Source organism: Rhinoderma darwinii, chromosome 1, assembly GCF_050947455.1.
Source record: "Rhinoderma darwinii isolate aRhiDar2 chromosome 1, aRhiDar2.hap1, whole genome shotgun sequence".
Classification (NCBI taxonomy): Eukaryota; Metazoa; Chordata; class Amphibia; order Anura; family Rhinodermatidae; genus Rhinoderma; species Rhinoderma darwinii.
This window is the reverse complement of record NC_134687.1, coordinates 279,915,913-279,928,866: the sequence shown is the minus strand read 5'-3', so window position 1 is coordinate 279,928,866 and position 12,954 is coordinate 279,915,913. Positions and strand designations below refer to the sequence as shown.

Here is a 12,954-nt window from a genome sequence, read left to right as displayed (position 1 = left end):
AAGTTTTCTAATATTAGTAATATCGGAGCATAGCTGAAGGGGTTTGGGTGATCTATAGCTGTGGAAACCTAGGAGGCTCTGAGCTCATGAATGATCTTTAACCAGTGACCTGGCACATGTTACTCAAAATGTAATCCTAAAGCTTCTACACCTTAAAGGATTTAAAAACGTAGGAGAAAACCATTGCTTTGCAAACCACCAATGTAGAAAGACGGGGTTAAAACATTGATTCATGACCATTTCCATATTTTATTGTGGATCATCTTGACACAATTACAGCAGCTTTTGCGGTACCTTTTCTCTGCCCTCTTCAAGGGAATGTGAATAGCAAATTTAACACATACAGATTGAAAACTTCAAGAATCACCAAACATGAATCTGGATAGAAGATATTCTACATGCGGATATATTAGAGGGCAAGGTTGGGGTCAAAACCCAAGAAATTTGTATTTGACAGATTTTCTTAAGCGATATTGGATATCGGAGACCAGGAAATACAGTGGGGGGGGGAGACCTGGACATACAATACACCAAAAGCAGTGCAAAGGGTAGGACATGTAACAGGGAGAATTTCACAAATATATGATGTGGGTACATAAAAATAAAGTAAACCTTCATACAAAGTGTAGGCAACAAAAACTAGTCTATTATACAACAGAGATGGCTATTAATGCCTCTGGTGTATCCATTATTGGAAGCTGAATAGTTAATTGTTCTTCCTTATGACCTGGCAATACTTTACAAAACATCTTCAAAAGCTTTATCCTTGTAGATTGTGTGTAAACAATACTAAATGTGGCATAAAAATTGAAATAAAAAAAGTTGTTGCTATGTTCCCACCATATCACGCTTGGTACAGAGAGCAGGCTTAGCGTTCCTAATGGTGCAATAACATGATTAATTCCTCTTAAACTGCATTGAAACTTATATCCTTTTTGTATATGCAATAAGAAAATGTGCCGCATGGTGATTACACCAGGGTTCCGGAGTTCTAAAATATGAGACTAACGGTTACGAGCTGAATATGCAACAATGAGCAACATTTCGGCATTTTCTAACCATACCATAAATAAATTTTTGTACAGAATAGTGGTACTGTATCTTTATAATATTGCAGTCCTTTCTGTATGTAAATGGATCAGCTTCTCGGAGGGTTAAACATAATTTTTCACGAACTTGCCTAAGTCAGGAAGTTATATTAAGGCACCACCAGTTATTTTCCAAGGTCCCCACAGGATTTAGGAGTCAGAAAATGTTTTACCTTCACAAACCTGCAGTGTGTTATATGGGCTGAAGGTAAAAGCGGTTATTGATTTGTATGTAACCAGGTGAACATGTGCACAGGAGAACCTCTTAAGAGAGTTATAACCAAAACGTGAGAATACACAAAGAGGGGGGGGGGACCAAAAAAACCACACAAACACACATATAAGATACTCTAAAGAAAACATGGAATTTCCAGTTTGTGTTCATAAATTTATGCTTAGGAATGTCCTGCTGACCCAAAAAAAAAAAGGATCTGAAAACAAAACTCATGATTTCACGTAAGACAGTGGTATTAAGCAAGGGCAAAAAAAAAGCAAGAGTCTTGCTGATATTCCAGGCAGTCCATACATAACTGCAAGCAAGGCATAAAAAGATCGTGATTCATCACGTACGTGCTAGGTTGAATAGCCACTCTAAGCAATTCAACACTGTTCCTCATTCAATGAAATAGTGATACTCACTTTTTCGGTTATGTGCTACATCGATACTGTGCAAGCCACAGCAATCATTTTCAAATATCTTTGTAATTTCTTAACATATGTGGAGTCATAGGGATTAGCCCAATATTAGCTGAAGTAAACTCAACTAAAACAGTGGTAGAAAAATCTAACCAGATTTATAATAGGAGGAGGATTATCTACCACTTTGGCATAATAAATTATTATTGTGATGTGATCGCTCAATGCTGCATTACATTGGGGTATCAATAATTAATGTTTATAGGAAAAAAAAAAAAAAAAAAAGACAAAATTGAAGGGCCAGCATTTGATAATAAAATTAAGCACAATAAAAAAAAGTTCACACTTCCAGATGACCATAAAACTGGACCTCCTGCAACGGTGAGGGACTTGAACATGCGGTTGTGCGCCAGTCTTTCATGTTCAGTTCTGTCTGAGTGCGCCTTGCAGGAGGAGCAGAGAGGAGGTGGGGTTAAAACGAGAGGAAAGGATTCCGTCTTGCTCAAGATTCTGACAGCGTTGCTTTGATCTCACTGAGAAGGCTGCTGAGAAGAGTTGCTTCATCGCATTTTCCATCAATGGATATAGATTTGTCACCCTTTGAAAAAATAATTTTCAACTTAATATAAGCGTAGAATGTCATCTGGAAATATTGTACGTTTATAACAAACAATGACTTTGCATCTCTTGTGGGAAAAGTCAGATGAAAGCTTCGATTTGCAGCCAGCAGGTGGCACCAGATTAGGGTCATACCGCACCTCCTAGTAACGTAGCAGGGAATAGGAAGAGATCCTATAGGAGCAAAGCCACTAAATAGAATTGGTTAGACTTTTGTTGTAATGACTGCACTATATAGGTTTTGTATGGGAGTAACAGACTTGCCTGTTTCACCAGTAGACAAGTGTGGTGTCCCTGGATTGACCGGCTGTACATGGATGCACAAGAATCAACCCGCTCCACCACTGGAATGGAAAGCAACAGAGTGAAAATTCTGCTCCAATTACCAACATTACATACCATTACATTCGGGATCACTTACCTGTAAAGTGGTGATAAAAGCAAATTTTTGTTATCAGATGATGAAATGAAAGACTTGTATTTTCCACTTTCAGGGAACTCATTTTAAGGTCTCCAGATTCCAACAGCTTAGCAAAAGCATCACTGGGGGCAGAGTTTAATATATTGGTATTGATAAAAACACAGCTTCATTTGTTACAATTAAATTCTAGATCCTGTACATGTACACAACATTAGATGGCTTTTACGGGAGCGTTAATGTAAGGTCCTCTATCACCAACGTCACTATAGACTTACCCCCCACGTGATCGCCTCAGTGCTATACTGAATACATATCAGCTGCTATGTATACAGTTACTGGAGGATGGCGGCTCCGCGCTACCGCTAAAAAAACAAAACAATGCTATGCACAACCTCTCCCAGCACCTATTGCTCGAATGTGAATCCACATCAGTATCTTATATCTTCAACACACATCTCCATACATCATCTTTATCTCCCCTTCCATAGAAGGCAACTGCGCCTGCAGCATAAGCGGGTAGCAGCTCTTGCAGACGGGACTCCTGTGCTTTGTAACATAGGGGGAAACCTCTCTGATTTCAAATCACAGTAGCTGCGAGTGCTGTTGGCAAGAGCGTATGCTGCAAGTGATGGTGCAGACAACTAGACAGGAGGACAGGAACAGGGCAACCGAAAATGACAAAAGACCCACCTTCCACCCACGGACAAATTTTTTTTTATTACAGAAGACATTATATATTTTATTTTTTTTATATTATGGCACATAAGGAGGTATATTAGGTGCATTTTTTGGAGTGGACACTACTTCTTTAAGGACCTTAGGAGTTTTTCCATTGTGAAAGTCAATTTTTTTAGATTTAGGTTTACGTAGCTCTTGAAAACCTTGTTTTTTTTGCAGATTTTTTTTAGAAACTATATATTGTTTAGGCCCTGTTCACGCGGCGGATTACGCGTGGTGGGTGCCGCCGCAAGATCCGCTGTGGAAGTATTCCTGCCGTCAGCAGGAAGATTCCTTCCTCCCATTTACTTTAATGGAAGGTTCGGGCGGAATCCACCCGAAGATTGGGGACTACGGTTTTTTCCTGCCAGCTGAAAAATATCAGCTAGCGGGAAACAGAAGTGTCCGACTCCCATTGAAATTTCGCTGTCAATTTCCTCCGTGTGAACATACCCTTAACCCATTCACAACAGGCATACGACTATATACGTTCCAACGGCCGATGCCCCGTGCAGTTGTCACGTATATAAATGCTGGTTGGGTTTGATGTGTGAAGTACTGCTTTAGTGTTCGCAGCACCGCACTTTCCTGTCTGCTGTCTCTCTCCACAAGTGCCACCATCTCTCCCCTTCAGTTTGATCTCTGTTAGGGGGCTTAGAAGTACAGCACTGCACACACTGAAGCAGTGCTGCACTTTCCTGTTTGCCAGATCGCTCTCCAATGGAATCTCTGGCCAGAGCATAGCAAGAGCTTTGGCCGGGGTCTTGGGAAAGCCCTTGACAGCACTGCCCATATATTGACAGGGCTTTGTGAAGCCACAATACACTTCACCTGTAGATAGCGCAAACCCCCCTGTAGATATAGCACACCACTCCCCTCCCTTGTTGAGTGCACCACTGAAGCTCCCTCTAGGAGCAGAATCCCGTTCCAGATTGTCGCTGATGCTTTGGCCAGAGACTCTGCTCCTAGAGGGAGCCTCTGGCATCACTGTCCATATATGGACTTTGACGTCAGGGGCTCCTCCGGTAGCTGAATCCCGGCAATCTAGAAAATGAAAGCCTCATATGTCTTGTAAAAAACAAATATTCAAAGCAGTTGCAAATATATTTAAGGCTACATGCACACGTTGCGTATTTTACGCAGGAAATTCGGTGGTAAAAACCGCACCGGATTGTGCGTTTTTTGATGCGTTCAGTGTGGTTTTTAAGTTTTGATGAGTTTTTCCCACGCATTTTCATGCTGTGGGTTTTGGTCCGATTTTCCACAGAACTAGGCAGATACAATTCGCAAGCGGAAACGCAAGATAAATTGACATGCGGCAGATTCTAAAAAACACATCGCAGGCTAATATCGGTCCCAAAAAATACCGCAGCGTGTACATGAGATTTCCTGGAATTTTCGTTGACTATGCTGGTACTGTATTACGCTGCGGAGTTGCCGCACGAAAAACCGCACATAATACGAATCGTATGCATTGAGCCTAAAGAAGTGCATTATAGAAATAGAAAATGTGACCTGGACACGTGCATCAATGACTCTTGGTCATGAAAGGGTATGAAAAGTTACATACATTTTCTAGAATGGTGGAATGCATGAAAAATGCAATTCCTCCGTAGTGTGTCCCCCCCCCCCCCTTTTAAAGCCATTTACGATAATTCACACTATAACTATTTTACAGGTAAGTATGAGTAGCTGATACCCATTAAGTATACGTTTTATTGTATTTTTTTTCTTTTGTGGCGTAATTTTATTAACATTTTCTTTTAGTCCCAGTAGGGGACTCCTACTCTCAAACTATTTTTTTTTTTTAACTGTAGTATAATATGTCTATATGACATTAAATTACAGTCTGTGCACATAAAATGGAAAGCCATCTGTTAGGGCATAACCCCTGGCGATTGAAATGCTGGAGTTGGCAATAAGAGGACAAAGGGAGTCGCTGGCTTTTGCGATCAACATTGATTGCATCTTCTGAGCACCTGCTCAAAAATTGTACGGGTAAACTGTGTGGCCATTAACAATAAATTAGAGAAAACAAGCTATGCGTGGACTCGTCCTAAAAGATCATACCTGTAGCATGGGGTCATAATTAAATAAGAGGAGCAGCTGAAATTTATTTTGAAATCTAACTTTTCATGGGACGATCCTTCATCATCCTAAGATAGAAACAGAACAAAAATATTAGGGAAAACGGCTTTTGAAAACAGAATTTCTACAAATAAATCAGAAATAAAATATACTGCTCTCTGGAAACAGACCAGGAAACACGGACATAAAATCACAGCAGCAGCACAAAGTCTATTCAAACATAAAAAGACCCCGATACATCTCCTATATATCATTTCAACATTTTAAAATGTATAGAATTACACTATTTGGCCAAAAGTACGTGGACACCCCTAATTATGGAGTTTGGGTGTATTAGCCACACCCATCACAAACCGGTGCATCAAATTAAGAACACCCATACAAATCGCAATAGACAAACATCGGTAGTATGGGTCATTTATGATGTAATGCCTGATGGAGCCAGTCCGGTTCGGAAAAATGTTGAATGTTACGATATTAATAAAAGGTTAACAGTTGCATGCCCCCAGAGGATAACCCTTAATATCGCAAAGGGAACAGCGCCTTTATAAAAGCGTCATTTTTCGCCGTCTTTCCCTCAGAAAAGCCAAGTGCATCTTGGCTTTCGATACCACTGGAACAAGCTCTTCACCCAGTAAGATCCGTGGCTAGCAGTCTCCCGAAACAGAACTTGGACTATATATACACATCTTTTTAACTAACAGGTTGTCATGCCCACAGCACAAAGCCGCCAGGTGAGTGTACACCTCTCACTTTCCTGCCTCTCCTATTTATCTTGAGATGATGCCCTATGTTGCACCATTGTGTGCATTTTTTCTTTAACGTAATAAATAATTTTAATGTTTTTAAATGTATATAATTTAATTACACTATATGGCCAAAAGTATGTGGATACCCCTCCTAGGTATGGAGTTTGGGTGTATTAGCCAAGATGTAGATGGCCATCCTCTGTTGTACTACTCACTACAGAATTTCCAACCGCTTGTGGAAGGGACACGAAAGGCGTTTCCATAAACTATCAGCTGCACACAAGCCTAGGATCACTATGCGCAATGCCAAGCAAAAGCCAGAGTGGTGTAAAGAATGCCGCCACTGGTTCTCTGGAGTGATGAATCTTGGTTCACTATCTGGCAATCTGATGGACCAGTCCAGGTTTGGCGAATGTCATGAGAAGGTTACCTGCCTCACTGCATTGAGCCTAATTTGGTGGAAGAAGGATAATGCTATAGGGTTGTTTTTCAGGTTTGGCCTAAGCAAATCAGTGTAATTGACCATATTAAAAATTTACTTTTACGGATATTGATTAAAATAGTCGGGCACACGACCGACAAAATATATATATATATATATATATATATATATATATATATATATATATAAAAATAAATAAATGGTTGTAGTGAGACTATACTTACATTAGAAAGAAAAACAAAATGGTATTATGCACAACGATGTTCATAATAGTCAAAATAAATATGAATACATCAACCAATCATTGCTGCCCCAGCCGTAAAGCAATGGGTGCAACAATAGAAAAAATTTGGTGGACCTTACCAGACTTGTCACGTATCGAGTGTCTCGTACAGGGTATGGGGCTCAGGTAGCTCCTACCAGTACTCAGGAGGACAGGGATACCACATTTACTGTACCTATCTTGCCCTATTAACAGGAGAAGAACAGGGCTGATATTCAATCCGGTTACTGACCCTATTAGCTGTGTGGAGCAAAGGAAATATGGAAACTGCCCACACACTAATTGCACCCTAATAATTGCACTCTAGTTTTCAATGAATTTCTCCCAATGTTTCTTATGGAATTCATCAGTGGACTCGAATGCTTCAAACTCTAGTTGTGGTTTAGTGAAAGACAATAAAGAGAGAGCGCTCACACAGTGGTGGGCAGCATGGTGCCTCTTAGTATTTTGTATATGGCACCTAATGATGCATTTCCGCTTTCTGTTAAATATGTAAACTAGCAAACCCCACCCCTCCGACTTGATGCATCGGAAGGCCCATCCCACTCCCCAAAGTCCTGTACCTGACGTCAGAGGGCAGGTTGGTACAGCGTGCATCATCACCACGATGTTCGTTTATTTGTAGGGACGCATATTCAGCCGTTTCTATAAACATGGCTGGGCTCCAAGTCAGCGGGAATGCACAAAACTTACTGACTCACTGGTGAGCGGTACTTTTCCATACCGGAACCGACCAGTTACTTTTTATTAGGCCAGTAGAAATTTTCATACTTTAACAGCGGTGCAATCCACAGAAGTGTATGTATTACACTTGTTTACACACATGTCATATGGGGACATCGGTAAGAACATGTTTGAGAGAGGGAGGGAGAGAGGGCTGCGCGTGTATGCACCAGTGCATCAAAGATGCAGCAATGCACCCACCCATAGCACATATTTCAGCCCACAGGTCACAGCAAAAACCCCATCCACACTGGAGGCCTGATAGGTTGAGATAATCACAATCACAGCTTAGGCATCATACCACAGCAGAGGTTCTATTTCGGGTCAAATAAAGCACCCAAAGTTGAGCTGTACATTTAGATCTCCTGATGCACACTGTACCCAGCCTAAAATTCCACTCCGTTTCCCTTTGCAGAACCATCTTTTCCCAGTTACCACCTCTGTCTGAAGGTACCACCAAATCGATTACTATAAATCTCAGGACATGCGTATCTCCATTATGTGTAGTATTGAATGGTCTCTAAATTGGGGTATCCCGTATATGGTTGATGTCACCTATGTGGTTGCCTATTCTCCATTGAAGTTAGTGAGCCATATTTTCACACATACTTAATATCAGATATACAGGTCGCTCGCTCTATATAAATTATTTGTGCAGCTCCCAGTTTTTGGTGAAAATCTCCCATGCTGCATTCGCTCCATAATCAAAAGTTTGTGATCATCCTTATTGTGTCATCGATCCCATCTGTTTTTAGTTTTGGTATCAAGAGGTCATCCCCCTCTCGGTACAGGGCAGACTAAAATGCCGGTCCTGTTTAGGAGCAGGGACCTCAAGTCCCCAGCTTGTTTTATGAACTCCCCCTGCCCCTAGATAAGCAGTTTCTATGTAGCCTTAGATATTGCTCACGCGAAGGGAGCAGGATGGCTGCTGTCCCATCTCACAAGGCAGTTTGTACCAGTGGGTTTCCTATATACCTCCTTCTGCAACTCCCCGTAACCTGTGGTTGCGATACAGACATCAACAAATGGCAGAGAATGTGCATCTACCTCGGAGGTGAACTCGAGGCCAATTTTATCCTTATTTAGATCGGACACAAATTGTTCGAACTCCCCTTTTGAGCCCCGCCAAAAAACAACAAAAATGTAATCAATGTACCGTGCCTGCAGCTCCCCCATGTCAAATAAAGTGGTAATCTTATCTCCAGAGTCAATGGTCTCTTCCCAACAGGAGCAAATTTGCATACGTGGGGGCACATGGAGAACGTAACCCACCAGAATGCATAGTGCATGCTGCAAAATTTGGTGGAGGAGGGATAGTACTTTGGGGTTGTTTTTAAGGTTTTGGTTAGGCCCCTTATTTCCAGTAAAGAATAACACTAAAGCATACAAGGACATTTCAGACAGTTATATGTGAAAACAGTTTGGGGAAGGCACTTTCCTGTTCCAGCATTACTTCAACCCCCTGGGAACAAAACGAGGTCCATAAAGACATGTTAGATCAGTTTGGTATGGAGAAACTCTAATGTCCTGCACAGATCCCTGACCTCAACCTCATCACATACCTTTAGGATGAATTGTAAATGCTGAAGGAGAGCAAATCCAACATCCGTAGATTACCTCACAAATGCTCTTTTGGCTGAATGGACACAAATTCCCACAATGGGATGTCCAATAAGCTCATATGGGTGTGATGGTCAGGTGTCCACATACTTTTGGCCAGATAGTGTAGCTTCACCACTCTATAAGAAGTGTGTCTATTTTATCTAAAAGGAAAAGAGATAGGAAAAAAAGAACTGATTTTTCCTCCTGGCACAACCTACATAGGATAGGTTAATTTGTTTCTACTCAGAGGAGAGGTGAGTAAAAGAACAAGGCTTTATTAGAGTACAAAATACAACAAAAAAGTTTCGAGACCGAGCAGATCTCTTCTTCAGGTAATGTACGAATGCTTGTGGTTAACGTGGACTCTGTTATATAACACAGGAGGGGAGTCGGCTTGAGAATGACTGACTACCGGGTCAACACCAGCAGGTCAAGCAATCGGTGACACGGTGTATACAGAAAAAAGTAAGTAATAATGTTTTTTTTTTTAAAAACAAAACTAACTGTTTGACAATAAACATGTTTAAAATAGATTCAAATATTGAACATTAAAAGATCTTTAAATGGATAATAATGTATTAAGATGAACATCATAACGGAGATGTCAGATGCTAAAAAAACGTATTAACAGAGCATATAAATATGATAATCACAGAACCATCTGCGGTCTCTCTCCATTCTCCTGCTACTAGCTGCAGGGGACATCTCTCCCAACCCTGGTCCTCCCTTTTCTTCTGCCAAGCTCAACCACTTACCTGTCACACAAAGAAACCCTGCAAATCTTCTTGCGATTCCTTGTACATCTTCTCCGGTCTCTTTTAACTGTGCTCTCTGGAACTCTCGGTCCGTGTGCAACAAACTCACCTTTATTCATGACTTATTCCTTTCTAACTCTCTCAACCTCCTGGCGCTTACAGAAACATGGCTACACCTGTCTGACACTGCTTCCCCTGCTGCTCTATCTTATGGTGGTCTCCAGTTCTCTCATGCCTCCAGACCTGAGAACAGGCAGTGTGGAGGAGTAGGTATACTTCTTTCCCCACACTGGACTTTCCAGGTCATTCCCCCGGTCCCCTCACTCACATTTCCCTCTTTTGAAGTCCACACACAGACTCTTTCACCCTTCTTCCCTCCGAGTGGCAGTTGTCTACCGCCCCCCGGACTCACCCCGCCAATTCCTGGATCATTTTGCTGCCTGGCTTCCACAATTTCTATCCTCTGAAACACCCACTCTCATCATGTGTGACTTCAACATCCCCATTGATAACCCAATCTCCTCATCTGCCTCCCAGTTTCTATCTTTAACCTCGTCCCTAGGTCTGTCACAACTTACTAACTGTCCTATACATGAAGACGGGCATTCGCTTGACCTGGTCTTCTTCCGGCTCTGCTCAGTTTCTGACTTTATTAACTCTCCTCTCCCACTTTCTGACCACAATCTTCTCTCCTTTACTATCAAATATTCTCTGCCGCCTCCAGGTCAACCCTACGTATCAGACCTACAGAAATCTACATGCCATTAACACTGTGAAACTCATAGACAGTCTACAGTCCTCATTGTCCCCTATCTCTTCCCTCTCCTGTCCCAATCTGGCTGCCAAACTTTACAATAACACTCTCAAAAATGCATTGGATGAAGCAGCCCCCCCTATACTCCGAACCACCCGACAAAGACGACGACAACCCTTGCACACGCCTCAATCCCGCTTTCTTCAGCGGTACTTGAGATGTGCCGAACGACTGTGGAGAAAATCGCATTTGGATGCAGATTACCTTCATTACAAATTTATGCACAAAACTTACAACTCTGCCCTTCACCGCGCCAAACAAGTCTATTTCACTTCTCTCATCTCCACACTATCTAACAATCCAAAACGCCTCTGATACTTTTCACTCCCTCCTTAGTCCTAAAATGCAGACGCCAATCACAGATCTCAGTACTGAAGACCTGGCCAATTATTTTAAAGTTAAAATTGACAACATCCGGCATGATATCTCCCAGTCCCCTAGTAACATCGATCATCATCGATCATCACCCTCCCGCACTCCCTCTTCTTCACTCAGCATTTGACCTAATAACTGAAGAAGAAATCTCGAGGCTCCTCTCTTCTTCTCGTCCTACTACCTGCCCTAGTGATCCTGTCCCCTCACACCTCCTCCAGTCCCTCTCCCCAGCTGTCATTAGTCACCTGACTAAAATATTTAACCTCTCTCTTTCCTCTGGTATCTTTCCCTCCGCTTTTAAACATGCCATTATAAACCCATTACTGAAAAAACCAACTCTTGACCCATCCAGCGCTGCCAACTACCGACCAGTCTCTAATCTGCCCTTCATCTCCAAATGGAACGCTTGGTCTACTCTCGCCTTATCCGCTATCTCTCTGCTAACTCCATTCTTGACCCCTTACAATCTGGTTTCCGCACTCTACACTCCACAGAAACTGCCCTTACTAAAGTCTCAAATGATCTCTTGGCGGCTAAATCGGATGCTAAATCCTCTCTCCTGATTCTTTTGGATCTCTCTGCAGCCTTTGACACTGTAGACCACAAACTCCTACTTAACATGCTACACTCTATTGGCCTCAAGGACGCGGCTCTCTCTTGGTTTTCCTCCTATCTCTCTGACCGCTCATTCAGTGTGTCATTTGCTGGTTCCACTTCTTCTCCTCTTCCCCTTGATATCGGGGTTCCTCAGGGATCAGTCCTAGGTCCGCTCCTCTTTTCTCTCTACACAGCTCCTATTGGACAAACCATCAGCAGATTTGGCTTCCAGTACCATCTCTACGCTGATGACAGCCAATTATATACCTCTTCCCGTGACATCACCCCTGCTCTAATACAGAACACCAGTGATTGTCTGTCCGCTGTCTCTCACAATATGTCCTCTCTATCTGAAACTGAATCTTTCTAAAACGGAGCTCCTTGTGTTCCCACCATCTACTAACCTCCCTAAACCTGATGTCTCCATCTCGGTGTGTGGCACTACCATCACTCCTAAGCAGCACGCCCGCTGTCTGCGGGTTATTTTTGACTCAGATCTTTCCTTTACTCCTCACATACAATCACTTTCACGCTCCTGTCATTTTCACCTCAAAAACATCTCCAGAATCCGCTCTTTTCTTACGGAGGAAACGGCCAAAACGCTCATTGTTGCTCTGATTCACTCTCGTCTTGACTACTGTAACTCATTACTAGTCAGTCTTCCCCTCACTAAACTCTCCCCTCTCCAATCTATCCTCAATGCAGCAGCCAGGCTCATCTTTATGACCAACCGCTACATCAACGCCTCTAATCTGTGCCAGTCACTGCACTGGTTGCCCATCCCCTTCAGAATAAAATTCAAACTTATTACTCTCACCCACAAAGCTCTCCACAGTGCTGCACCTCCTTACATCTCCTCCCTCATCTCTGTCTACCACCCTACTCGGGCTCTACGTTCTGCCAACGACCTTAGATTAAAATCCTCCATAATCCGAACCTCCCACTACCGTCTGCAGGATTTCTCTCGTGCTGCACCAGTCCTCTGGAATGTGCTACCCCAGACAATCCGATTAATTCCCAATATCCACAGTTTTAAACGTGCCCTG

At 42.4% G+C, this 12,954-nt stretch overlaps 1 protein-coding gene across 1 annotated transcript in view; it reads right to left on the bottom strand.

The window, feature by feature from the left end:
• Positions 1-229: 229 nt before the first annotated feature.
• Positions 230-12,954, bottom strand: part of AP3D1 (adaptor related protein complex 3 subunit delta 1) — a 147,107-nt gene continuing 134,382 nt past the window's right edge. Inside the window, exons 30-33 of the mRNA XM_075864439.1 lie at positions 5,551-5,636; positions 2,764-2,885; positions 2,607-2,686; positions 230-2,322 (exon numbers count right to left, since the gene is read on the bottom strand). Of these exons, the coding sequence (XP_075720554.1) occupies positions 2,227-2,322; positions 2,607-2,686; positions 2,764-2,885; positions 5,551-5,636 (384 nt within the window). The 3' untranslated portion in view covers positions 230-2,226. The remainder of the gene's footprint in view (positions 2,323-2,606; positions 2,687-2,763; positions 2,886-5,550; positions 5,637-12,954) is intronic.